At 45.3% G+C, this 26,727-nt stretch overlaps 1 protein-coding gene across 1 annotated transcript in view; it reads left to right on the top strand.

Annotated features, from left to right (window-relative positions):
• LOC137385166 (NACHT, LRR and PYD domains-containing protein 3-like) overlaps nucleotides 1-26,727 on the top strand; it is a 96,855-nt gene that overhangs the window by 12,741 nt on the left and 57,387 nt on the right. The window contains exons 2-5 of the mRNA XM_068060132.1: nucleotides 8,885-9,115; nucleotides 14,516-14,682; nucleotides 22,052-22,223; nucleotides 22,329-22,394. Of these exons, the coding sequence (XP_067916233.1) occupies nucleotides 8,885-9,115; nucleotides 14,516-14,682; nucleotides 22,052-22,223; nucleotides 22,329-22,394 (636 nt within the window). The remainder of the gene's footprint in view (nucleotides 1-8,884; nucleotides 9,116-14,515; nucleotides 14,683-22,051; nucleotides 22,224-22,328; nucleotides 22,395-26,727) is intronic.

The raw sequence follows: 26,727 nt of genomic DNA, 5'->3' as shown, positions 1-26,727 counted from the left end.
TAATTTCAGTGCTATTTAACATTATTAGGACAGTGTTGTACAGGGCGGGGAATGTAGGGACGATGGATCAAAACAAGAAATGCTGGAAATTCTCAGCAGGTCTGGCAGCATCTGTGGAGAGAGAAGCAGAGTTAACGTTTCAGGGCAGTGACGCTTCTTCAGAACTGGCAAATATTAGAAATGTGAAAGGTTTTAAACAAGTAAAGCGGGGGTGGGGCAAGAGATAACAAAGGAGATGTTGATCGGACAAGGTCACAGAATAGCTGACCAGGAGGTCATGGAGCAAAGGCAAACAATATGTTACTGGTGTGTTGAAAGACAAAGCATAAGTACAGATAGGGTGTTAATGGACTGAAAACTGAACAGCCGCAAGAATAAACATGAAAAAACCCAGTGGGTAAGCAAACTGAACAAATTAAGATGAAATAAAATAAACACACGAAAAAAGAAAAAAATAACGAAAAATAAAAGTAAAATGGGGGACCTGTTATGCTCTGAAATTATTGATCTCAGTGTGCAGGCTGTAGTGTGCCCTAATCAGTAAATGAGATGCTGTTCCTCAAGCATGCGTTGATGTTCACTGGAACACTGCAGTAATCCCAGAACAGAAATCTGAGCATGAGAGCAGTGGGGAGTGTTGAAATGTTGTTGAGTTCCGTCGGGTTGGGTCGTGTAGTCATGCTGTCCGGGCAAATAACATTCGTGCCACACAAGTGCAAGGCAAAGAACATCTCCAGGAAGAGAGAAACTAACCAGCTCCCCTTGACATTTAATGGCATTATCATTGCTGCATCCCCCACCGAGATAAACATACAAAATTAGAGCAGGAGTAGGCCACTCGGCCCCTCAAACCCGCTCTGTCATTCAACAAGATCACGGCTGATGGGACTGTAACCTCAACTCCACATTCCCATCTACCACCAATAACCTTTCACTCCCTTGTTTATCAAGAATCTATGTACCTCTGTCTTAAAAATATTTGGAGACGCTGCTTCCACTGCCTTTTGAGGAAGAGAGTTCCAAAGATTCACGACCCTCTCCTCATCTCTGTCTTAAATGGGTGAGCTCTTATTTCTAAACTTATTTTGGGGCGGCGCAGTGGTTAGCAGCGCAGCCTCACAGCTCCAGCGACCCGGGTTCAATTCTGGGTACTGCCTGTGTGGAGTTTGCAAGTTCTCCCTGTGTCTGCGTGGGTTTCCTCCGGGTGCTCTGGTTTCCTCCCACATGCCAAAGACTTGCAGGTTGATAGGTTAATTGGCCATTATAAAATTGCCCCTAGTATAGGTAGGTGGTAGGAGAATGGTGGGGATGTGGTAGGGAATATGGGATTAATGTAGGATTAGTATAAATGGGTGGTTGTTGGTCAGTACAGACTCGGTGGGCCGAAGGGCCTGTTTCAGTGCTGTATCTCTAAAAAAAAACAAGGGGTCACAGAGCTGAAACGTTAACTCTGATTTTCTCTTCAGAAATGCTGCCTGACCTGCTGAGCATTTCCAGCATTTTCTGATTTATTTCAGATTTCCAGCATCTGCACTATTTTGCTTTTGTACTAATCGTTCTGTTTAACTCCATTCATGGTCTCCTTCCTCTTCCAGCTCAGCAAGACGCCCTCTGAGAACACTCCATTTCTCAAATTCTGGTCTCTTGTATATTTCACCCTCTCTTCACTCCAACTATGGTGGTCACACTTTCTGCTGGTCCTGATCTCTGCTCTGCAATTCCCACCTAAACCTCTCCACCTCCCTCTCCTCAATTTGGACACTGCTTAAAAATGACTAACTTGATCAATCTTTTGGCCACCCCTCGTTCTACATCCTTTATTCAGCGCCCATCTTTTGTCTGATTTGGCTTCTGTGAAGCGCTTTGGGATGGTTTCCGATGTTTAAAGTGCTGTGAAAATATAATTTGTTGTTAAGTGTTTATTATCCCAGTGTCGGTGAATGAAACAGTAGGTAACTGAATTTTACAAGGTCTCAAATTTGGTTATAAATTATTGCCGGAAGATAACTTCAGCTATAGTTTGGAGAAATTACTGATGTGACCGAGTCACTTTTAGCTTTCCACAGTGGGTAAAGAAAAGTACGCTGATAGTTTTAATTGAACACACGGGTGAGGGCAGACAAACAGTGAGACACAGATATAGTTGGAGAATTATGATTGCATATAATTGTCAATGTGTAATTACACATTATTGGTGTTTTCTGAGATTGGAAAACCCGTTAAGATATTCCACATATCAATGGTCTCACTATCTCACTGTTTAAAAAGGGACAATTACAAACTTAGCGAGACTGTTAATGTTAAAAATAAGAGATATAAGCGCCCAAACCAATTTCAAGAATTACAAGACAAAATTTCACATTCTAAGACTTTTTGTATACAACTAAACTAAAAGAAATCCCCATTTACTAAGTAGCTGATACCCCAGATTACAAATCATGATATTTTCATTACTTATTAAAATACTTGAAAACCTCACAACACACTTAGGCATTACACATTCCTCTTTGATGGTGAAATATTTGTTATTAAAAGTCTCAAACTCCTCCCACCTGCAAAGGGTTGTATCTCCCAGACCTCTTCAATATCAGTCTCCTCTTCGAGTACTTCTCCGAGCTGGGCACCTGTGAATAAGATGATTCCTGGTGATCCATCACAAAATCAGTAAAATTTAATGGGAACCTCACATCAACAGTAAATTCTCCTTTTGAAATAAAGATATTACAGAAGTATGATTTTCAGCAGAGATAACGATGTGACAGGGGAGGATGGTCCCAGTGTGATCAAGCAGTGCGTAACCCAGGGAGGCTGGACCCAGTGTGATCAGACAGTGCGTAACCCAGGGAGGATGGACCCAGTGTGATCAGACAGTGTGTAACCTGGGGAGGATGGACCCAGTATGATCAGACAGTGCGTAACCCGGGGAGGATGGACCCAGTATGATCAGACAGTGCGTAACCCGGGGAGGATGGACCCAGTGTGATCAGACAGTGCGTAACCCGGGGAGGATGAACCCAGTGTGATCAGACAGTGTGTAACCTGGGGAGGATGGACCCAGTGTGATCAGACAGTGTGTAACCTGGGGAGGATGGACCCAGTGTGATCAGACAGTGTGTAACCTGGGGAGGACGGACCCAGTATGATCAGACAGTGCGTAACCCGGGGAGGATGGACCCAGTGTGATCACAGTGCGTAACCCGGGGAGGATGAACCCAGTGTGATCAGACAGTGTGTAACCCGGGGAGGATGGACCCAGTGTGATCAGACAGTGTGTAACCTGGGGAGGATGGACCCAGTATGATCAGACAGTGCGTAACCCGGGGAGGATGGACCCAGTGTGATCAGACAGTGTGTAACCCGGGGAGGATGGACCCAGTGAGATCAGACAGTGCGTAACCCGGGGAGGATGGACCCAGTGTGATCAGACAGTGCGTAACCCGGGGAGGATGAACCCAGTGTGATCAGACAGTGTGTAACCCGAGGAAGATGACCCAGTGCGATCAGACAGTGTGTAACCTGGGGAGGATGGACCCAGTATGATCAGACAGTGCGTAACCCGGGGAGGATGGACCCAGTGTGATCAGACAGTGTGTAACCCGGGGAGGATGGACCCAGTGTGATCAGACAGTGTGTAACCTGGGGAGGATGGACCCAGTATGATCAGACAGTGCGTAACCCGGGGAGGATGGACCCAGTGTGATCAGACAGTGTGTAACCTGGGGAGGATGGACCCAGTATGATCAGACAGTGTGTAACCTGGGGAGGATGGACCCAGTGTGATCAGACAGTGTGTAACCTGGGGAGGATGGACCCAGTGTGATCAGACAGCGTGTAACCTGGGGAGGATGGACCCAGTATGATCAGACAGTGCGTAACCCGGGGAGGATGGACCCACTGTGATCAGACAGTGCGTAACCCGGGGAGGATGGACCCAGTGTGATCAGACAGTGTGTAACCCGGGGAGGATGGACCCAGTATGATCAGACAGTGCGTAACCCGGGGAGGATGGACCCAGTGTGATCAGACAGTGTGTAACCTGGGGAGGATGGACCCAGTATGATCAGAGAGTGTGTAACCTGGGGAGGATGGACCCAGTGTGATCAGACAGTGTGTAACCCGGGGAGGATGGACCCAGTATGATCAGACAGTGTGTAACCTGGGGAGGATGGACCCAGTATGATCAGACAGTGTGTAACCAGGGGAGGATGGACCCAGTGTGATCAGACAGTGTGTAACCCGGGGAGGATGGACCCAGTATGATCAGACAGTGTGTAACCTGGGGAGGATGGACCCAGTGTGATCAGACAGTGTGTAACCTGGGGAGGATGGACCCAGTGTGATCAGACAGTGTGTAACCCGGGGAGGATGGACCCAGTGTGATCAGACAGTGTGTAACCTGGGGAGGATGGACCCAGTGTGATCAGACAGTGTGTTACCTGGGGAGGATGGACCCAGTGTGATCAGACAGTGTGTAACCCGGGGAGGATGGACCCAGTATGATCAGACAGTGTGTAACCTGGGGAGGATGGACCCAGTGTGATCAGACAGTGTGTAACCTGGGGAGGATGGACCCAGTGTGATCAGACAGTGTGTAACCCGGGGAGGATGGACCCAGTGTGATCAGACAGTGTGTAACCCGGGGAGGATGGACCCAGTATGATCAGACAGTGTGTAACCCGGGGAGGATGGACCCAGTATGATCAGACAGTGTGTAACCTGGGGAGGATGGACCCAGTATGATCAGACAGTGTGTAACCTGGGGAGGATGGACCCAGTATGATCAGACAGTGTGTAACCTGGGGAGGATGGACCCAGTGTGATCAGGCAGTGCGTAACCCGGGGAGGATGGACCCAGTATGATCAGACAGTGTGTAACCTGGGGAGGATGGACCCAGTGTGATCAGACAGTGTGTAACCTGGGGAGGATGGACCCAGTGTGATCAGACAGTGTGTAACCCGGGGAGGATGGACCCAGTGTGATCAGACAGTGTGTAACCTGGGGAGGATGGACCCAGTGTGATCAGACAGTGTGTTACCTGGGGAGGATGGACCCAGTGTGATCAGACAGTGTGTAACCCGGGGAGGATGGACCCAGTATGATCAGACAGTGTGTAACCTGGGGAGGATGGACCCAGTGTGATCAGACAGTGTGTAACCTGGGGAGGATGGACCCAGTGTGATCAGACAGTGTGTAACCCGGGGAGGATGGACCCAGTGTGATCAGACAGTGTGTAACCCGGGGAGGATGGACCCAGTATGATCAGACAGTGTGTAACCCGGGGAGGATGGACCCAGTATGATCAGACAGTGTGTAACCTGGGGAGGATGGACCCAGTATGATCAGACAGTGTGTAACCTGGGGAGGATGGACCCAGTATGATCAGACAGTGTGTAACCTGGGGAGGATGGACCCAGTGTGATCAGGCAGTGCGTATCCTGGGGAGGATGGACCCAGTGATTTAAAAAAAAAAAAATCTTTCACCTAACTCCATAGAGCTGCCTTTGCCCGATATCCCTTTAAATGAGATTAGGGAACAAATATGCATTAATTTGAGGTGTAGGTCTATCATTTGGCCCAGCATCAATTGCTGTTTGCAGCAGAGTGTTCCAAATTTCTGCCACCCTTCACATGTCGAAGTGTTACCACACACCTCATTCTCTAATTTGTAGACTCTTTCCCCTCATCCTAAATTCCCCAACCAACAGAAATGGCTTCTTTCTATTTACCATAACCATTCCCATAATATGTTGAAAATTTCACTCAAATCACCTTCTTAATTCCAGGGGATGCAACCCAAACCTCTGGAATCTCTCTTTTGAAATGTAACCCTTGAAGTTCCAGTATCACTGTTGCAAATCTGTGCTGCACTCTCTCCAAGGCCAATATATCCTTCCTAAGATGCCCAGAACTAACCACAGTACTCCAGGTTAATGTGTGTCTGGAGAAATGGTGCAGGAGAGAGTTTCAGATTCTGGGGCAATGGGATAAGGTCTGGGGCAGGATAGACCTGGAGAAGATGGAGAGGTTACACCTGAACACAGCTGGGATCAGTGTCCTCACTGTATAGTTCACTGGTACTTTGGGAGATGGTTTAAGTTAATTGGGCAGTGGGGTGAGCACCAGAATAAAATGTCGTGCGGGGAAACTAGATGCACAGAGGACTGGGAGAAGCAAATGGAACTAGTGTAAATAATAGTGCAATAATACAAGGGAATGGAAAGCAGCCAAATGTGAAGCAGTCTAAGATGTGTTTGGAGTGCAGATACCTGAATACATGTGGCATGGTAAATAAGGTCGGTGAGATACAGGCGCAAGTCGCCACATAGAAGAATGATACAATGGCAGTAGCAGAGATACTCCAAGAAGGAGCAAATTGGGAACTTAATATTCCTGATTACAAGGTATTAGGGAACGTTAAGAAGGGATATGTTTGCTGTATAGATCAAAAAACTATTGTAGCTCTGGAGAGGGTTGATGTTGTTGAGTGGAGAAGGACAAGAATGTATTTGATTACAATTAACCAACAATAGAGGAGCTATTGCATTACTGAGTAATATAGACCACCAAATAATGGAAAAGTGATTGAGGAGCAAATTGCAGGCAATTTATAGGAAGATGTAAGAACTGCAGTGTAGTGATGAAGGGAAATTTCAATCATCCTAATATAGACTGGGATAATAACAGTGTAACATGCAAAGAGTGGGAGCAATTCCTAAAATGTATACAAGAAAACTTCCTTTATCAGTGTTTCCAGCCTAACAAGGAAGGAAGTTTTGCTGAATCTAGTTCTATGAAGATAAGAACATAAGAAATAGGAACAGGAGGCCCCTTGAGTCTGTTCCAGCATTCAGTACGATCATGGCTGATCTTCTGCCTCAACTCCACTTTCCCGCCCACTCCCCATATCTCTCGATTCCCTGAGAGATCAAAAATCTATCTATCTCGGATTTAAATATTCTTAATGAGGGAACATCCACAACTCTCTGGGGTAGAGAATTCTCAAGATTCCCTCTGGGGAATAAAGTGGAGAAATGTAGCATGTTTTAGTGGGAGAGCATTTGTGGAACTGTGATCATAATCTCATCCAGCTTCGAATAATAACAGTAACGGAAAAGGACAAGGTACAATCAAACATACTTCAGTACAGGAGGACTCACTTTACTGAGTTGAAAAGGGATCTGGCTCAGATGGATTGGAATCAAAAATTGTCCAGCAAAACAATAATGAAAAATGGGAGGACGTCAAATAGGAGATGCTTCATCCAGAGTAGACACATTCCTATTGGAGCACGGGAAGAAGGAAGGAACGGCATTCACACCTGGAGCACCCTGGGTGATAAACGATATACAGGTCAAAATGAGATGGAAAAATACAGTACATGGGAATTGTAAAGTTCGGACGACAGTAGAGAACAAAACTGAATATAACAAATGCAGAGGAGATCTTAAAGGGAATATGAAGGGCCAAGAGAGCATATGAGAATAGATTAGTGGCAAACATAAAAGGGAATCCAGAATTGTTTTATAAATACATAATAATGAAAGGGTAGTCCGAGGAATAGTGGACCTGATTAGGGACCAAAAAATGAGAATTTGTGGAGGCAGAGGGCATGGATAAGGTATTAAATGAGTAATTTACATGTGCTTTCACTAGGGAAGAGGAGGCTGTCAATGCAGCATGAAAGGAGGAGGCAGGAGTGATATTGAGTAGAATAAAAATAGACAAAGAGAATGTCCTTAAAAGGTTGGCAGTCCTTTCAAGTAGAAAAGTCATCAGGTCTGATTGGGATGTATCCTGAATTACTGAGGGAAGGAAGGGTGGAAATTGAGGAGACTGTGACCACAATCTTCTAATCCTCCTCGGATGATGGGTGGTGCCAGCGGACTGGAGGATTGCAAATGTTACATCCCTGTTCAAAAAAGGGAAGAGGGATACACCTGCCAACAACAGGCCAACCAGCCGAATGTCAATGATGGGGAATCTTTTGGAAACAATAATCCGAATAAAAATTAATTGGCGCTTGTAAACTTATGGGCCAATAAATGAAAGTCAGTCCGGATCTGTTAAAGGCAAATTAAGTTTGCCTAAAGTCATCAACTTCTTCAATGAAGTCATGGAGTGGGTTAATGAGGGTAGTGTGTTGATTTTGTACACATGGACTTTCAAATGCTGCCTGACAAAGTACCATATAATAGACTTGTTAGCAAAATGAAAGGCCATAGGGTTAAAGGGACTGGTGGATACAAAATTGTCTAAGGGACGGAAAGCGGGGAACGGTGGTGTGATGATGTTTTTCAGACTGGAGAAAAAAATATAATGGTGCTCCCAGGGGTTGGTATCAGGACCACTGCACTATTGTGTGTATATTAATGACCTGAACTTGGGTATACAGGGCACAAAACCCAGTAAACAGTTCGGGGAATAATGACATGCTTCTGGAGGACATTGACAGACAGGTAAATTGGGCAAACACATGGCAGATGAAATTTAGCAGAGAAGTGTGCATGGTAAATTTTGGCAGGAAGAATAAGGAGAGGCAATATGTATGTAATGGGGTACAATTTTAAACAAGTGCAGCAACAGAGACATGTTGGTGTACCTGAAGGGCTGGAGGCAGATCACGTTGAGAAGGATGTTTAAAAAACATATTTGTGATCCTTGGCTTTCTTCATAGAGGATTAGATTAAAATAAAACAAGGAGTTTATGCTAAACCTTTACAAAACACTGGTTAGTACTCAGCTGGAATATTGTGTTCAATTCTGGCACCACAATATAAGAAGGATATCAAGGCCTTGCAGAGGATGTGGAAGAGACTTACTAGAATAGGAGAAAGGATGAGGGACTTCATACTCTGCTGTAACCTGGAATACAATGTTTTGCAGATAACATATCAACTGAAATGGAGAATTCATCAAGTAATCAACGTCAGATTCAACACCCTGCTGCAAGGGAAGGTGATCAGGACACAGGAACCAGTACCAGTGAACAAAGTCAGATTCAACACCCTGCTACAAGGGAAGGTGATCAGGACACAGGAACCAGTACCAGGGAAGCGACTCATTCTCCCAGAGATGTAATACTTGAGAATAATACAAGTATTGAACGAAATACAGGTTAGTAGAATTAAACTCATTACAGTTGTTCCAAGAATATCTGATACCTCAATTACTACAGCAAAACTCTCCATTCCTTTACTGACCAACAAAAAATATGTAATAGACATGGAACAGTAGTTCACAGCTGTAATTGGTGCATATTCTGGATTCTCTTTGCTGCACCTGTCTTTTATTATTTCATTTTGTTAAGGAAGAAGTGCTAATGAGGTAGTAATTGCTTTTAACGTGCTAAATAGGCACTGCCCCGATCCGCCCGCGCTCGCACCCCGATCCGCCCCCGCTTGCACCCCGATCCTCCCGCGCTTGCACCCCGATCCTCCCGCGCTTGCACCCCGATCCGCCCCCGCTTGCACCCCGATCCGCCCCCGCTCGCACCCCGATCCGCCCCCGCTCGCACCCCGATCCGCCCCCGGTCGCACCCCGATCCGCCCCCGCTCGCACCCCGATCCTCCCGCGCTCGCACCCCGATCCGCCCGCGCTCGCACCCCGATCCGCCCCCGCTCGCCCCCCGATCCGCCCCCGCTCGCCCCCCGATCCGCCCCCGCTCGCCCCCCGATCCGCCCCCGCTCGCACCCCGATCCTCCCGCGCTCGCACCCCGATCCGAGTTCCAGGATTTTGACACAGCGACAGTGAAGGAACGGCGATATAGTTCTCAGTCAGGATGGCGTGTGGCTTGGAGGGGAACTTGTCGGTGGTGGTATTCCCATGTGTCCCATGTCCCTGTTCATCTTGGTGGTGGAGGTTGTGGTTTTCGAAGGTGCTGTTGAAGGTGGCTTTGTAAGTTACTGTAGTGCATCTTTTAGATGGTCCACACTGCTGCCACTGCACAGTGGTGGAGGGAGTGAATGTTTAAACTGGTGGATGGGGTGTTGATCTAGCTGACTGCTTTGTCTTAGATGGTATCGAGCTTCTTGAGTGTTGTTAGAGCTGCACTCATCCTGGCAAGTGGAGAGTATTCCATCAGATTCCTGACTGTAGACAGTGAACAGGCTTTGGGGTGTCAGGAGGTGGGTTACTCACTGCAGAATTCCCAGCCTCCGACCTGCTCTTGTAGCTACAGTATTTATAGAGCTGCTCCTGTTCAGTTTCTGGTCAGTGGTAACTCTCAGGATGTTGATGGTGGTGGGGTGGGTGTGGGGATGAGGTGCTCAGTGATGGTAATACCGTTGAACATCAATGGATGGTGGTTAGATTCTCTCTTGTTGGAGATGGCCATTGCCTGGTGCTTGCCTGGTGTGAATGTTACTTGCCATTTACAGCCTAAGCCTGAATGTTGTCCAGGTCTCGCCTGCAGGCACGGACTGCTTCAATATCTGAGGATTTGTGAATGGTACTGAAAACAGTGCAATCATCAGCGAACATCCCCACTCCTGACCTTATAATGGAGGAAGGGTCATTGATGAGGAGTTGAAGATGGTTGGGCCTGGGACACTTCCCTGAGGAAGTCCTGCAGCCTATGGTGCAACCTAACAGTGCGTGAACATTTATGTAATAGTGATAATATGATTGAGTTTAATTTGTGTTTTGAAAGGGAGAAACGCGAAGCAGCTGCTAAGATTCCACATTTAGGTAAGGCTGACTTCAATATGATGAGACAAAGACTGTCAACAGTAAACTAGGCAAAGCTGTTAATGGGTAAAATGATAGCGAATCAGTGGGAGGTGTTAAAAGAAGAATTTGTGATGCAGAACCAGTTTATATCCCTAAGACTGCAATCGATCAAATGCTGCCTTGATGTCAAGGCCAGTCACACTCTCATCTCACCTCTGGAGTTCAGCTCATCTGTCCATGTTTGGATCACGGCTGTGATGAGGTCAGGAGCCGAGCGGCTCTGGTGGAACCCAAACTGAACATCAGAACTGTCAATGATACCTTCAATAACTTTGCTGATGATTGGGAGCAGACTGATGGGGCAATAATTGACTGGATTATATTTGTCCTGCTTTTGTCACAGGACATACTTGGGCAATTTTCCACTTTGTCGGGTAGGTGCCAGTGTTGTAGCTGTACTGGAACAGTTTGTCTAAGTTAGTCCTGGAGGACAGGTCTTCAGTACTACTGTCAGCATATTGTCAGGGCCCATAGCCTTTGCTGTATCCAGTGCCTTTGGACGTTTCTTGCTGTCACTTGGACTGACTCTAATTGCAGATATCCTAACTATAATCTTCCAAAGTTCTCTCGAGTCAGGAACCATTCTATTAGATTTGAATATTGTGCTGCTATTTAAGAAAGGTGAGAGAGTGAAACCAGGGAATTAGAGACCAGTTAGCCTAACATCTGTTATCAGGAAATTACTAAAGTCTGTCATAAAGATAGAGTGACTGAACACCTTGGAAAATTTTCAGCTGATCAGATAGAGCCTTCAGAGATCTGGAAAGGGTAAGGTGTCATGCTTTCGAGAATTGTGACAATGAAAAATTACAGACTGCAGCAGAAGAGTTATAAAAATTGACTTTGCCTTTCAAGAAAATGGATAATCCTGCAAATGATGGCCACACATGCATTCGGATAGTGGCACATTGTCTGTTTAGAACAAAGAATATCTTCAAAGCTAAGAGCTGTCAATTGTTCCCATCCTACACCCATCCTGAAACATTCCTGAGTTGAATGGAATAAAAACAATAAAGGCCTGAAATACTCGGCAGGTCTGGCAGCATCTGTGGAGAGAGAAGCAGAGTTAATGTTTCAGGTCAGTGACCATCAGAAATGGCAAAGGCTGGAAATGTAATAGGTTTTAAGCAAATAATGCGGGGTTGGGCAAGAGATAAGCAAAGAGAAGTCCCCCTCTGAACTTTCTGCACTCCGTTCTCTCAGGTCTAACCCTGACAGTGCCATCAAACCTGCAGACAAGGGTGGTGCTGTTATTGACTGGTGTACCAACCTCTACCTTGCAGAGGCTTAGCGCCAACTCTCAGACACTTCTTCCTACTTCCCCCTGGACCATGACCCCACCACTGAACATCAAGCTACTGTCTACAGGACTGTCACTGACCTCATCTCCTCTGCAGATCTTCCCTTTACAGGTTCCAACCTCATAGTCCTGCAACCCTGGACAGCCCGCTTCTACCTCCTTCCCAAAATCCACAAACAGGACTGTCCCGGCAGACTCATTGTTTCAGCCTGTTCCTGCCCCACTGAACTTATTTCTTCCTATCTTGACAATAACTTTTCACCCCTGGTCCAGTCTCTTCCCACCTGTGGTGGTGCAGTGATAATGTCACTAGACTAGTAATTCAGAACCCAGTTCTGGGGACATGGGTTTGGATCCCACCACCACAGATGGTGAACTTTGAATTCAATTCATAAATCTGGAATTAAAAGCTGGTCTAATGATGACCAGGAAATCACTGTCGACTGCTGTAAAAATCCATCTGGGTCACTAATGTCCTTTAGGGTAAGAAATCTTTTCCTGGTCTGGCCTACATGTGACTCCAAACCCACAGCAATGTGGTTGACTTTTAAAAATGCCTTCTGAAATGGCCAAGCAATCTGCTCAGTCCAAGGGCAGTTAGGGATGGACAACAAATGCTGGCCTCGCCAGCGACACCCAGATCCCACAAACAGATAAAAAAACATGCGTGACTCTTCTGACACCCTACGTCATTTTGACAATTTTCAGTTTCCTGGCCCTAACCGCCTCCTCTTCAGTATGGACATCTAATCTTTCTACACCTCAATTCTCCACCAGGACGGTTTGAGGGCTCTCTGCTTCTTCCTTGAACAGAGGCCCAACCAGTCACCATCCACCATCACTCTCCTCCACCTGGCTGAACTTGTTCTCACATTGAACAACTTTTCCTTCAACTCCACTCACTTCCTTCAAGTAAAAGGTGTTGCTATCGGTACCCGCACGGGTCCTAGTTATGCCTGTCTTTTTGTGGGATATGTCGAACATTCCTTGTTCCAGTCCCACTCAGGCCCCCTCCCCCAACTCTTTTTCTGGTAAATTGATGACTGTGTTGGTGCCGTTTCATGCTCCCGCCCTGAACTGGAAATCTTTCTCAACATTGCTTCTAATTTCCACTCTTCTCTCACCTTTACATGGTCCATCTCTGTCACTTCTTCCTTTCCTCAACTTCTCTATCTCCATCTCTGGGGATAGGCTGTCTACTAATATTCATAAGCCCACTGACTCCCACGACTACCTTGACTACAATTCTTCACACCCTGCCTCCTGTAAGGACTCCATTCTATTCTCCCAGTTTCTCTGTCTCCGATGCATCTGCTGTGCTGATGCAACCTTCCACGACAGTGCGTCTGATATATCTTCCTTTTTCCTCAACCGAGGATTCCCCCCCCCGCCCCACTGTGGTTGACAGGGCCCTCAACCGTGTCCAGCCCATTTTCCACACTTCTACCCTCACCCCGAAGAACAGCGACAGGGTTCCCTCTGTCCTCACTTTCCACCCACCAGCCTCCACATCCAAAGGATTATCCCCCGCCATTTCCACCACATCCAGCGTGATGCCACTACCAAATGCATCTTCCCCTCCCTTCCCCTGTCAGCATTCTGAAGGGATCGTTAGCTCCGCGACACCCTGGTCCACTCTTCCATTACTCCCGACACCTCATCCCCTTCCCACGGCACCTTCCCATGCAAATCACAGGAGGTGTATTACCTGCCCATTTACCTCCTCTCTCCTCACTATCCATGGCCCCAAACACACCTTTCAGGTGAAGCAGCGATTTACTTGTACTTCTTTCAATGTAGTATACTGTATTCGCTGCTCACAATGTGGTCTCCTCTACACTGGGGAGACCAAACGCAGACTGGGTGACAGCTTTGCGGAACACCTCCGCTCAGTTCGAAAGCAGGACCCCAAGCTTCCGGTTGCTTGCCATTTCAACACACCCCCCTGCTCTCATGCCCACATCTCTGTCCTGGGATTGCTGCAGTGTTCCAGTGAACATCAACACAAGCTCGAGGAACAGCATCTCATTCCCCGATTAGGCATGCTGCATCCTGCCGGATTGAACATTGCATTTAATAATTTCAGAGCATGAAGGGTTAGTTATTTTTTCTTTTTTACTTTTTATTTGCTTGTTTTATTTTGTTTCATCATTCATTTTTTTTAACCATGTGCCTACCCACTGCTTTTTTCATGTTTGTGCTTTGGGCCAGGCTGTTCTATTGTTCTGTCAATTAACACCCTCTGTTCTTTGTCTTTTACCACACCATTAACGTACCATTTGTCTTTGTCCCATGATCTTCTGGTCAGTTATTCTCTGTGACCTTGTCCTATCAACACTTTCTCTTTGGTTATCTCTTGCCCCACCCCCACTTTCTTTGTTTGGTAATGCTCACAGGAGGTTTCAGCTGTTTGATATCAGAGGAAATGTAACAGTTTGGATAGAATACCGACAATGTGTTTAGTTTTCTCCATTTGTGTTCACAGATCCGAACTCCACAATCACTGATTTCCTGACAAAGTGCGACGATTACCAGCTGTTCAAGTTGATGAAATTCTACCGGGACAGACTAGAACAGGCGATTGAAGAAGGAGTGGAGGGACTCAGTCTCATATTAAAAGAGGAGGACCATTTCACTGGACAAGAGCATCAAGTAAGTGGGAGGGATACAGCATGAGGTTAATTTGTTCTAATGTCACAGAACTGATAGAATATTGTAACATGGGAGCATAGGAAATGCTGGGTAAAAAATGACCAAGGTCTGACTCACCTTCTAACATTTGGGCAGTCACATACTGCACTGATAATGGAGTTGTTAATTGTTAACTGATCTCTATCAGCTAGTCTACAACAGACCCAGGTATGTGGAAAAGCCCAGAGGTGGAGAGCTTTGGGAACCAGAGGTCTAAAGTCACCTGTTCCTTCCAAGCATGTTACACTCACTACGTTTGGGTCCAGTGACATAGTGATCATGTTACTGGATTGTTATACCAGAGATCTGGATCAATAATCCAGACACCTGAGATCAAATCTCACTGTGGCAGTTTGTGAGTTTGAATTCATTAAATAATATTGGATATTTGTCAAAACCCAGCTGGTTCAGTAACATCCTTTAGGGAAGAAAACCTGCCATCCTTATTCAGCTTGACCTACCTGTGACTCCAGACAAAGTGGCGTGGTTGACTCTTAATTGCCCTTTGAAATGGCCTAGAAAGCCACTCAAACTGCTACAAAAAAGTAGAATAGTAAAACCAGGTGGACCGACCAGAATCATATTCTGTCACACAGCCCGCTGACCCTCCAAATTCCTCAGTAACATCTGCAGACTTGGAAAAAAAATTGAAAGAACTTATCCCACAGCTCGGTTAAGCAACAGCCTGACCTAGGTATGATCGAGTCTAACCATCAATCAATATCCCAGACTCCTCCATCACTATTCCTAGGTATGTCTTTTCCCACCAGACAGAACGATGGGAGATGGTGGCCCAGTGATATACAGTAAACAGGGTGGGCCACGAAAGACCTCAACATTGACTCTGAATCCCGTGAAATCTCATGACCTGAGGTCAGACATGGACGAGGAAACCACTTTCTGATTATTGTCCTCCCTCAGTTGAGGAATCTGTATTCCTTCATGTCACGTGGAAGAAGCAAGGGCCCAGAATTTACTCTGGAGGAGGTGAGGGTGGAGAATCTGTAATGTCCATCAAGAGTGGGTCAGTAGAACCACTCCTGACCGAGCTGGCCAATCCTGAAGGACATATCTGGCAGACTGGGCATGCAGAGGATGGCGAGAGAACCAACACAAGGGAAAAAATCTACTTGTCCTCACCCATCTATCTGTCGCAGATGTATCTGTCCATGACCGTATTGGTAGGAGTGATCACCACACAGTCCCTGTGGAGACTAAGTCACGTTTGGGAACTGAAGACTCCTCCATCATGTTGTGTGCACTACCACCGTTCTAAATGTGATGATACAGAATAGATCTATCATCCAAAACTGAGCATCAATGAGGTGCTGGGAGCCACGAGCAGCAGCAGAATGATATTTCACTACATTCTGTGACCTCATGGCCTGTCGTATCCCTCACTCTACCATTATCATCAAGCCAGGGGACTAACTCTGGTTCAATGAGGAGAGTAGGAGAGCATGTCAGGAGCAGCACCAGGCAAACTGAAATTGAGGTGCCAACATAGTGAAGCTACATCACAGGACTACATGCTGAACAGCAGAAGTGGCATGCTGTAAACAGACAAGCGATCCCACAACCAACAAATCATAAAACTTTACAGCCCTGTCACACCCAGTCATATAGTGCTGGACAATTAAACAACTAACTGAAGAGGACGTTCCACAAACATCTGCATCATCCATAATGGCGAAGCCCAGAGTGCAGAAAACAAAGCTGAAGCATTCGCAGCCATCTTCAGCCAGAAGTTTCAAGTAGATGATCCATCTCTGCCTCATCCTGAGGTCCACACCTTCACAGATGCCGGTCTTCAGCCGGTTTGATTTACCTACGTGATAAAAGAAATGGCTGAGTGCACTGGACACAGCAACTTCTATAGGCCCCGGCGATATCACATCTGTAGTGATGAAGTAACCACATCTCTAGGAAGCTGGTCCAACACTGGCAGCTGCCTGACAAATTGGAAGAATTGCCAATGTATGTCCTGCTCCACAAAACGCAGGACAAATCCATCACCCAATCAATTACCGCCCCATAGGCTACTCACAATCATCAGCAAAGTGATAGAAGGTGTCGTCAACAATGCTCTCAACAGTTCTCTCAAGAGGCACTTACCAATAATCTGCTCATCGATGCTCAGTTTGGGTTCCACCACAGACACCCAGCTCCAGACCTCATTCTGGCCTTGGTCCAACTCTGGATAAAGAACCAAATTCTAGAGGAAAGGAGAGAGTGTTGGCCCTTGACAGCAAGACAACATTTGACCGAATGTGACATCAAGAAGCCCTAGTACAATTGAAGTCAATGGGAATCGAGGAAAACTCTCCACTGGCTGGAGTCATGTCTAGCACAAAGGAAGATGGTTGTGGTTGTTGGAGGCCAATCATCTCAGCCCCAGGACATCACTACAGGAATTCCTCAGGGCAGTGTCCTCGGCCCAAAGATCTTAAGCTGCTTCAGCGATGACCTTCCCTCCATCATATGGTCAGAAATGGGGATGAAGATTGCACCGTGTTCAGTTCCATTTGCAACTCCTCAGATAATGAAGCAGTCTGTGACCACATAGAGAAAGACCTGGACAACATTCAGGCTTGAGCTCACAAATGGCAAATAACATTCGTGCCATACAAGTACCAAGGTACAAATCAGGAGTGTGATGGAATATTCTCCACTTGCCTGGATGAGTGCGGCTCCAGCAACACTCAAGAAACACAGCACCATCCAAAACAAAACAGCCTGCTTGATTGGCACCCCATCCACCACCTTAAATATTCGCTCTCTCCACCATCGACGCACAGTGGCAGCAGTATGCACCATCTGCAAGATGCACTGCAGTAACTCATCAAAGCTCCTTCGACAGCACCTTTCAAACCCATGCCCTCTACCACCTAGAAGTACAAGGGAAGCAGGTGCACGGGAACATCACCACCTCCAAATTCCCCTCCAAGTCACACACCATCCTGACTTGGAAATATATTGTCATTCCTTCATTGTCACTGGGTCAGAATCCTGGAACTCTAACAGCAGTGTGGGTGTACCATCACCACATGGACTGCAGCGGTTCAGGAAGGCAGCTCACCCCCCACCTTCTCATGGGTAATAAATGCTGGCCATGCCAGAGGCATCCACATCCCATGAATGAATAAATAAAAACTGTCATATCTTAAATTACACTAATAGTGCATCTCAAAATGTTATTTTCTGAAATATATCTGTCTAATTCACAGTTGAATGAATCAATACTAACTCCAACCTCCCTAGGGAGTGTGTCCGACAGACTGACTGTTCACTCACTGTAATATTGTTATGAGAGATTAGTTGTGAATTTACCCTCCTTGAAGCTCAGGCTGTGTCCTCTGTTTCTACTGTACTGGACAAAGTGAAACAGCAATCATATCACCTCTCAACATTCTCTTTTCCAGTGAGGACATTCCCAGATTACACAATAGTTCCTCAATTCCAACCCACTCCCTTCTCTCAGTTATTCTACTTCCTCTTTTCAGTAGCAACATTAACGTTTATGTACTGAGTCAATCAGAATTCTACAGTCATCTAAGTGCAGTCACATGAATGATTTTCGGAAGTGACAGGATTATCTCATTCTTTCAGCTCAATCTTGCACTGTTAATACACCCCAACATATAATTTGCGTCCACGCTGCCACTGAGAATTGTTGAAATGTTAGATCTTCAAATTGCAGATTGTTAAAGGATAGAAACTGGGAAATAGGAAAGAAAGGATAAAATGGCAAATACCATGAATCTGAAACAATGTTCTGAAGAGGTGAAAATATTAGTGGATCCATCAGTATCTGTACAAAGAACAGGGTAGTGGTTCGAGTGTAACTGGAGTCTGGACTGAAAACAAAGGGAAAGAGTTTTAGTCGGATTGGAAAAAAGAGAGAAGAGAGGCAACAGGCAGGAATTGGCGGGAAGGCAATGAACCAGCCAGGAAACTGCTTAATAGTAAATTGGGGAACTTTAGATGACAAAAATAGCCTGTGGGTTAAACAAAAGCCATTTAAACACAAAGAGCTGAAATGATGAAAATGTGAGAAATACAAAACGGGAAAACAACCCAAAAAATAACTGAAGGGACAGAATAACCTGGTTTCCCATTAATACTCTGCATTTAATTCATCGCATACTTACAGTCTTGAAGACTTCCATCAACTCATCCCTTAATTTTCTCACCTTGCGGGAATGATTCCTAAATTCTCAAATCCCACATTAACTCCTTAGTCTCTGGTAACATCCTGATGAATCTGCAGGACAGTGTCTCGATTGTTTTATTTCATTCCAAAACTGTCCACAACTTGCTCAGTTACTTTCCCCTGTGCCCTTGGTGTGCAGCGTCACTTCCCAGGTGGAATATCAGGAAATTGAACTCATTCAGTGTGTAATTTTCTGCCCTTGTGCTCTCGGTGTGGAATGTCGCTCTCCATGTTCTCCATTAGATATTGGGAAGATTGACACCACAAACTCCATCTCTTCACCTCTTGATTTTTCCCCCTGCCAGACAACCAGTGATATTCACCAACATGTTGCAGCACAGACATTTGACAAAATTATTGACTCAACCATGGACATGGGGACAGTTAATCTGCATATAAAGTCTATAGCCAACCTAATGTCATCAAAACAGAGTAAATTTAAAACACATTTCTCCCTATAAATAAAGTAGCTAAACATCACTGGAAAGCAGTACAACTGTATTTGCTAACAAGCAAGTAAAACAGTATGTGATGCCAGTGTGAATTACTTTTGTTGACAGAATAGAGCTCGCTACACCATGTGCTAACATTGTATTTGCATATAGGCAGAGAGCTAAACTATTATGTGACAAAAACCAGACTGCGAGAAGTAACAGTCTCTTTCCCAAGCTGGGTTGAATAATCTTTCTTTTCGAAGTTAACGCCACGTTTTTTTAATGGGTAAGAACAAAAGCGGGAAAAAACATTAACATCCAATTAGAATTCACAGCTACTTCCCAAGTCCCTCCTTGGTCATTGAGGACACTTAATACATGTTAGACTTTATAAAATATGTTCCAGTCCAAAACTTGAATGAGATGTGACTGTGGAGTTTGATGTCCTTCGCAAAGTTAACATCAGAACCTGCGCAATATTGCTGTGGTCTTTGTGAAACGGTTCATTTACTCAACTTCCCATTCTTCTCCTTTCTCTAATGCTAAACTAGTATTTTTGGGGGAGTTTCTAGTTTGTTTCGGTCAGAGGTGTTTTTTTTAATGAAAGGAATTGTTGTCATTCTGCATCACTTGTTCTCCCTCTTTCCAGCAGGTTTTCTCTAACACACACCCCCCACCTGTGCTGTGTCTCAAATCGTTCTTCCCACCCCTCCCCCTCCCCCAGGCCCCTTTATAACTGAAATAAGTTTCTTTCAAGTTTTGGGGTTTGATGTTACAGTTTATTCATCTTTATTTCCTCCAAAAGAGCTGGAACGCTGATGGCCGTTAACCCGGACCTGTCACCAGGAGAAGCTCCGCACTTGCCGTCCCGTGGGACCGGGAGCTGCTTATTGGGGGTGTTTGTGAAGCATTACCGCCCACCCACCCGCTGGCTCCGTCCCCCCAGACCCCCACCCGCCGGCTCCGTCCCTCCATTCCTCCACCCGCCGGCTCCGTCCCCCCCAGACCCCCACCCGCTGGCTCCATCCCTCCATTCCTCCACCCGCCAGCTCCAGTACTTTCCTGCATTCTGCCGACCCCCTCTCTCCATCTCCAGCACCTGCTCCAGTCATACACCAGCACCATGCCTGTTCCCATCACAGTCAGTGATCTGCCCCACCCGGAGAGGCCCTGATGCTTTTTAATTACCTTCGCTCCTGATATTTTTAAATATCTTGCTCCAAGCCTTTAAACTTGTGTTTTAAAATAACCGAGCGGCTAAGGTTATTTTAAAACACAAGTTTAAAGGCTTGGAGCAAGACATTTACAATTACCACGGACTTCAACATTTTTAACCACACTGGTGTCGGTGTGCAGACACATTGTCAACTCCTGCTGGCCACTGCCTGAGGCTAAGACAGACTGTCTGTGATTTCAGCATCCACCCTCAATCTGAACTCCATATCCGACATTCTCTCCATCTATGTAACATTGCCAGTCTCTACCCCTACTTCAGCCCATCTCCTGCTGAGCCCTCGTCCATGCTTCCAGACACGACTATTCCAATGTTCTCCTGCCCAACCTCCCACCTTATACACTCTGTAATCTTCAGCTACTCAGAGTCTGCTGCCTGTACCCTGTCCCCTCCAGGTCCCATTTCTGATATCACATGTGTGTTCACATACCTAAAATGGTTTCCAACCCTCAGGCCTTCAATTTAAAATTCCTGTCCTTCTATTTAAATAGTTTGATGACCCCATTGCTTCCTTTCGCAGTTCCCTTCTTCAGTTCTCATACCACTGGAATTTTCCATTGCTCTGACACTGTCCTTTTGTACAGCCCTTCCTTCACACCACCACTGGTGGTCAAACTTTCAGTTATCTTGGGCCTCACACTCTGAAATTCACTACTGAAACCGATCCCCATCCCATTCCTTCTTAAAACTTACCTTTTCTTTAGGTTTTGGTCACCTGTGCCAATTTATCCTGCTCTGTCTCGGGCCCGCTGTCTGATTCAGCCTCTGTGAAACATCTTGGGTTGTTTATCGACATTAAAATTCCAATATTAAATGTAAGTTGGCGATGGAAGTCCTGACTATCCATTGCTGGATATGTTCTCCCAGTTACTGAGGTTTCATACTGGCAGTGGGTGTACAAAACATTGCGTATCTGACATTTCAATTACTGAGGGGAATATATATGGAGTGATTGGATTTTCAGTATTATAATTATTGGTCAATTCTCCTGACTGATAAATCAACAGGGGTTGTTTCGATTGGTTGGTGATAATTTCTCAGACGGTTTTCTCGCTGTTTCCCTCAGTTCAGAATCGTCCTTCCCTGTCACTTGAGTTCTGATTCGCTGCTGTTTTATTTCTGAGTAAATCACAAAGTGTGACAGCAGGAAATAAGTGTGAGAAACAAGTGGATCATATTGTCAATCAGTATCTGATGTCATGTTGGACACTGAAGGACAGAGAAAACTAATCCCATTAAAATACTGCAGATTCTTAGTGATTCCTCACTCTCCTAGAACAATACATCTGATTTTGGATTTAGTTTTATCACATTTATTTGCCATTAATGTCTGAATCAAGATGTTTACAGAATATTCAGCCCATGTTCAGAATGGATCAGTACCCGGCCCAGTGACTGCTTTCTGTGCTCAAAACTGAGAATTTAGATATTCATTACTATTCTTTACAGAAAGTCACTGAGCTCGTGGAGAAGGGAAACCGGGCGGACAGTTCCAAACTTCTCCTAAATCTGGTGATGGAGAAAGACTCTCGGGTCCGAAGGCTGATGTGGGAATCCTTTGTGAAAATGTGCCACAGGTTACCAAAGTTGTACAAAATACTGAAAGAAATACTGGAATGTGGTACGGTAAAATCACACACTGAATTCAACTTCAGATTCAAACACGGCAGAATTTACTGTAATATTACACAAATCTGATTTCATGAAAATTGATTGATTTTAACAGGTTGTGATTCATTTGATTATATGGACATCGCACGAGGTTTATCTGAAATACCCAGTGACCTGAAAGGTAAGTGATGACATGGAGATTTCAAACTGTTTATTTCACTTCCGAGAATCAGAATGATTGACTGTAGCCGTTTGTTTAAGAGATTGACAGAATCTGGGAATCAGATAATCAAAGGCTGGAGAAACAAGATTGAAAATTGTTTGGATTTGTTGTCAATTCTCAAATATTCTGCATAGATTCAAGTTACAATTCATATGATTTCTGTCATATCCTGTAAATATGTGAACATTGTATTATTTCACTTAATCCAGCTGCTGATCATTATTATTTCTGAAATCTTAGACACATCTGGCAGGATCCTGATAAGCTGTGAATCTTAATACAAACCTCCTGTGTGCTGCACGGATGCTCTGGGCTCACAGTAAAGAGCAGTGCCTTGACCCAGATGTTAAGGGTTCCTGCATCCCGAGCAATATGTCCCACCAAAATGATGAGCAGGAAGAGACCAGATGCTCCATCAAACCCACCCCATTCCACGAAGGCTCGAGCATTATAGCTAAAAACTTCATCCCTCCCTCGCCCCTTACCCCCACAAGACACCACTCCCACAGTCAAGCAAAACATGGAAACATTTTTTTTTAATTCATTCACAGGATGTGGGCGTCACTGGCCAGGCCAGCATTTATTGCCCATCCCTAATTGCCCTTGAGAAGGTGGTAGTGAGCTGCCTTCTTGAACCGCTGCGGTCCATGTGGGGTAGGTACACCCACAGTGCTGTTAGGAAGGGAGTTCCAGGATTTTGACCCAGCGACAGTGAAGGAACGGCGATATAGTTCCAAGTCAGGGTAGTGTGTGACTTGGAGGGGAATTTGCAGGTGGTGGTGTTCCCACGTTTTTGCTGCCCTTGTCCTTCTAGTTGGTAGAGGTCGCGGGTTTGGAAGGTGCTGTCAAAGGAGCCTTGGTGCATTGCTGTAGTGCATCTTGTAGCTGGTACACACTGCTGCCACTGTGCGTCGGTGGTGGAGGGAGTGAATGTTTGTAGATGGGGTGCCAATCAAGCGGGCCGCTTTGTCCTGGATGGTGTCAAGCTTCTTGAGTGTTGTTGGAGCTGCACCCATCCAGGCAAGTGGAGAGTATTCCATCACACTCCTGACTTGTGCCTTGTAGATTGTGGACAGGCTTTGGGGAGTCAGGAGGTGAGTTACTCGCCTCAGGATTCCAAGCCTCTGACCTGCTCTTGTAGCCACGGTATTTATATGGCTACTCCAGTTCAGTTTTCGGTCAATGGTAGCCCCTAGGATGTTGATAGTGGGGGATTCAGCGATGGTAATGCCGTTGAATGTCAAAGGGAGATGGTTAGATTCTCTTTTGTTGGAGATGGTCATTGCCTGGCACTTGTGTGGCGCGAAGGTTACTTGCCACTTATCAGCCCAAGCCTGGATATTGTCCAAGTCTTGCTGCATTTCTGCACAGACTGCTTCAGTATCTGAGGAGTTGCGAATGGTGCTGAACATTGTGCAATCATCAGCGAACATCCTCACTTCTGACCTTATGATTGAAGGAAGGTCATTGATGAAGCTGCTGAAGATGGTTGGGCCTAGGACACTACCCTGAGGTACTCCTGCAGTGATGTCCTGGAGCTCAGATGATTGACCTCCAACAACCACAACCATCTTCCTTTGTGCTAGGTATGACTCCAGCCAGCGGAGGGTTTTCCCCCTGATTCCCATTGACCTCAGTTTTGCTAGGGCTCCTTGATGCCATACTCGGTCAAATGCTGCCTTGATGTCAAGGGCAGTCACTCTCACCTCACCTCTTGAGTTCAGCTCTTTTGTCCATGTTTGAACCAAGGCTGTAATGAGGTCAGGAGCTGAGTGGCCCTGGCGGAACCCAAACTGAGCATCACTGAGCAGGTTGTTGCGAAGCAAGTGTCGCTTGATGGCTGTTGATGACACCTTCCATCACTTTACTGATGATTGAGAGTAGGCTAATGGGGCGGTCGTTGGCTGGGTTGGATTTGTCCTGCTTTTTGTGTACAGGACATACCTGGGCAATACCCAGAGTCAATATGGGAAAATGTGCTCTGTGATATTCCTCTCTGACTGCTCCCCCCACCCCCCCAATCCCCGTGCAATCCAGGAGATTACATGGGCCACATTTTACCTGGAAAGACACTTACCTTCTACATGATGAGATCTCTGTCCCAGTCAGGAACCGGTCCAGCTCCCTCTTGAAGGTATACAGAGAGTCAGCAGCCAGCAGCACATTCCAGAGGCTCACAATTCTCTGGGAAAGAAGAACCATCGAACATCCAGTTTATTCCTACATTTACATAGTTTAAATGTGTGTTTGCTGATCCTCCCAATCTGATAAACTAGAATAATCTATCTATAATATACTCTATCCAGCCATTCAGTTATTTAACATACCTCTATCAGGTTGCCTGTAAGTCTGTGCTGCTCTAAAATAAATAGACCAAGGTCCTTGACATTGTCTCAGTAGCTCAGGTTCCCTAAGATCGGAATCATTCCTGAAGATTTCCTCTGTACCTTTTCCAATGGCACTATATCATCCACCATGTGGGGGAACCAAGACTGGGCACAGTATCCAGATGTGGTCTGACCAGTGACCTGTCCAGTGTCAAAGTGGTGCCTTGTCTTTTATACTGAGTGGTTCGATTAATATAACCCAGTACTTTGGTAACTTTAGCAATGATGTCTTTACATTGGTCATTAACCTTCAGTGATCTGTGTACAATAACACCAAGATCTTTTTTCCCTCTCACACTCTCTCACTATTGATGCCTCCGAATGATTCCTGTGTTCTCTGATTGCCCGATCAATATGTGTGGCACTACATTTAACTAAATTAAATGCCATTTCCCATGTTTGCTTCACTCTCCTGGCACATCTACAATGTTTTTGGATTTGATTGCCCTCCTCAACCGTTTTAACCGTTGCACATATGTTAGTGCCATCTGCAAACCTACTTCCCATCCTCCCAACGCCACTGTCCAGGTCATTAATACAGACTGTGAAAAGTAGCAGGTCTAGGACCAGTCACTTGTAACATGTCTTCAAGCTGAATCACATCTGTTAATTATAACATTTTGGCTGCAGGATTGAAGACAATTCCTAATCCAGCATTTCAAATTTCTACTGATACATCAAGATTCCATCTTCTGAAGTAACCTAGTGTGAGGAACCTTATCCAAGACTTTCTGAAAGTCCAAGTAGACAATGTGCACAGGATTTCCCTCATCCACCATCCCAATGACTTCCTCAAAATAATACTCTGCAAAATTTGTTGGGCAGAAGCTATTTTCTCAGAAGCTCAGTTATAAATTTCTATTGGTCCCTTCATTTCCCTGTAAACATAAAGGACATCTTTTCTGATCCCATTAGCATCTTCCCAATAAGGGATGTCAGCATGATAGGCCTGTAGTTCCCTGGCTCTGATTTGTCTCCTTTTAAACTGTAGGGAAAGAGGTGGAGAAATGTGAAATATTAAAACGTTATCATTTCACAGCAAAGAATGAGACATCAGAATGTGTTTGATCCAATCTGAGAATATATGTTAATGTTCACACAATAGAACATTAATCTGTGGAGAAATGTGAGGAAAAGACAATGTTCAGAGTGACTGGAAAGTTAGTTATTGGCCAACTTCCTAATGACAGTGAAAGAGAGAATCTCATTCTACTCAAAGAATAATCCTTTAACTCTGGAGTTGTTTTTGAACCCAATGTAATGACTAACAGAAACATATTTTTAATTTCCTAAACCTGCATTGTAGGAAATCAAGACCAAAACAAAACAATGCAGTATAATTATTGGTAGAACAGTTCAGATGAACTGCGAATGTTTTCTGCTCTAACATTACACTGAGTGAAGTGGGCAGTAGTTCAATTTCTAATTCTAATCAGTAACATGACCGGACTGTTATCAAACCACAATCAATGAATGTATGTGTAAAACTGTTGAATAATTGTTAGCTTCCAGTCGCCTGTAATTTTAATTAGCAGCATAGGAACAAAGGAGCAGGAGTAGGTCATTCTGCCCATTGAGCCTGCTCCACTATTCAGTTAGATCATGGCTGATCATTTACCTCAATGCCACTACCCTACGTTATCTCCATATCTCTTGATGTTATTAGCATCCAGATAGCTATCAATTTCTGTCTTGAACATGCTCAATGATTGAACTTTCACAGCCCTCTGGAGTAGAGAATTCCAAAGATTTCCTACCCTCTGCGTGAAGAAATTCCTCCTCATCTCAGTCTTAAATGGCCTATCCCTTATTCTGAGACTAGGTCCCCCGGTTCTAGACTCACAAGCCAGGAGACACATCCTAGCTACATCCACCCTGTCACACCCTGTAAGAATTTTGTATGT

Source organism: Heterodontus francisci, chromosome 28, assembly GCF_036365525.1.
Source record: "Heterodontus francisci isolate sHetFra1 chromosome 28, sHetFra1.hap1, whole genome shotgun sequence".
In the NCBI taxonomy this organism is placed as follows: domain Eukaryota; kingdom Metazoa; phylum Chordata; class Chondrichthyes; order Heterodontiformes; family Heterodontidae; genus Heterodontus; species Heterodontus francisci.
Note: the sequence above shows the minus strand (reverse complement) of the source record. Positions and strands in the feature narration are given on the sequence as shown.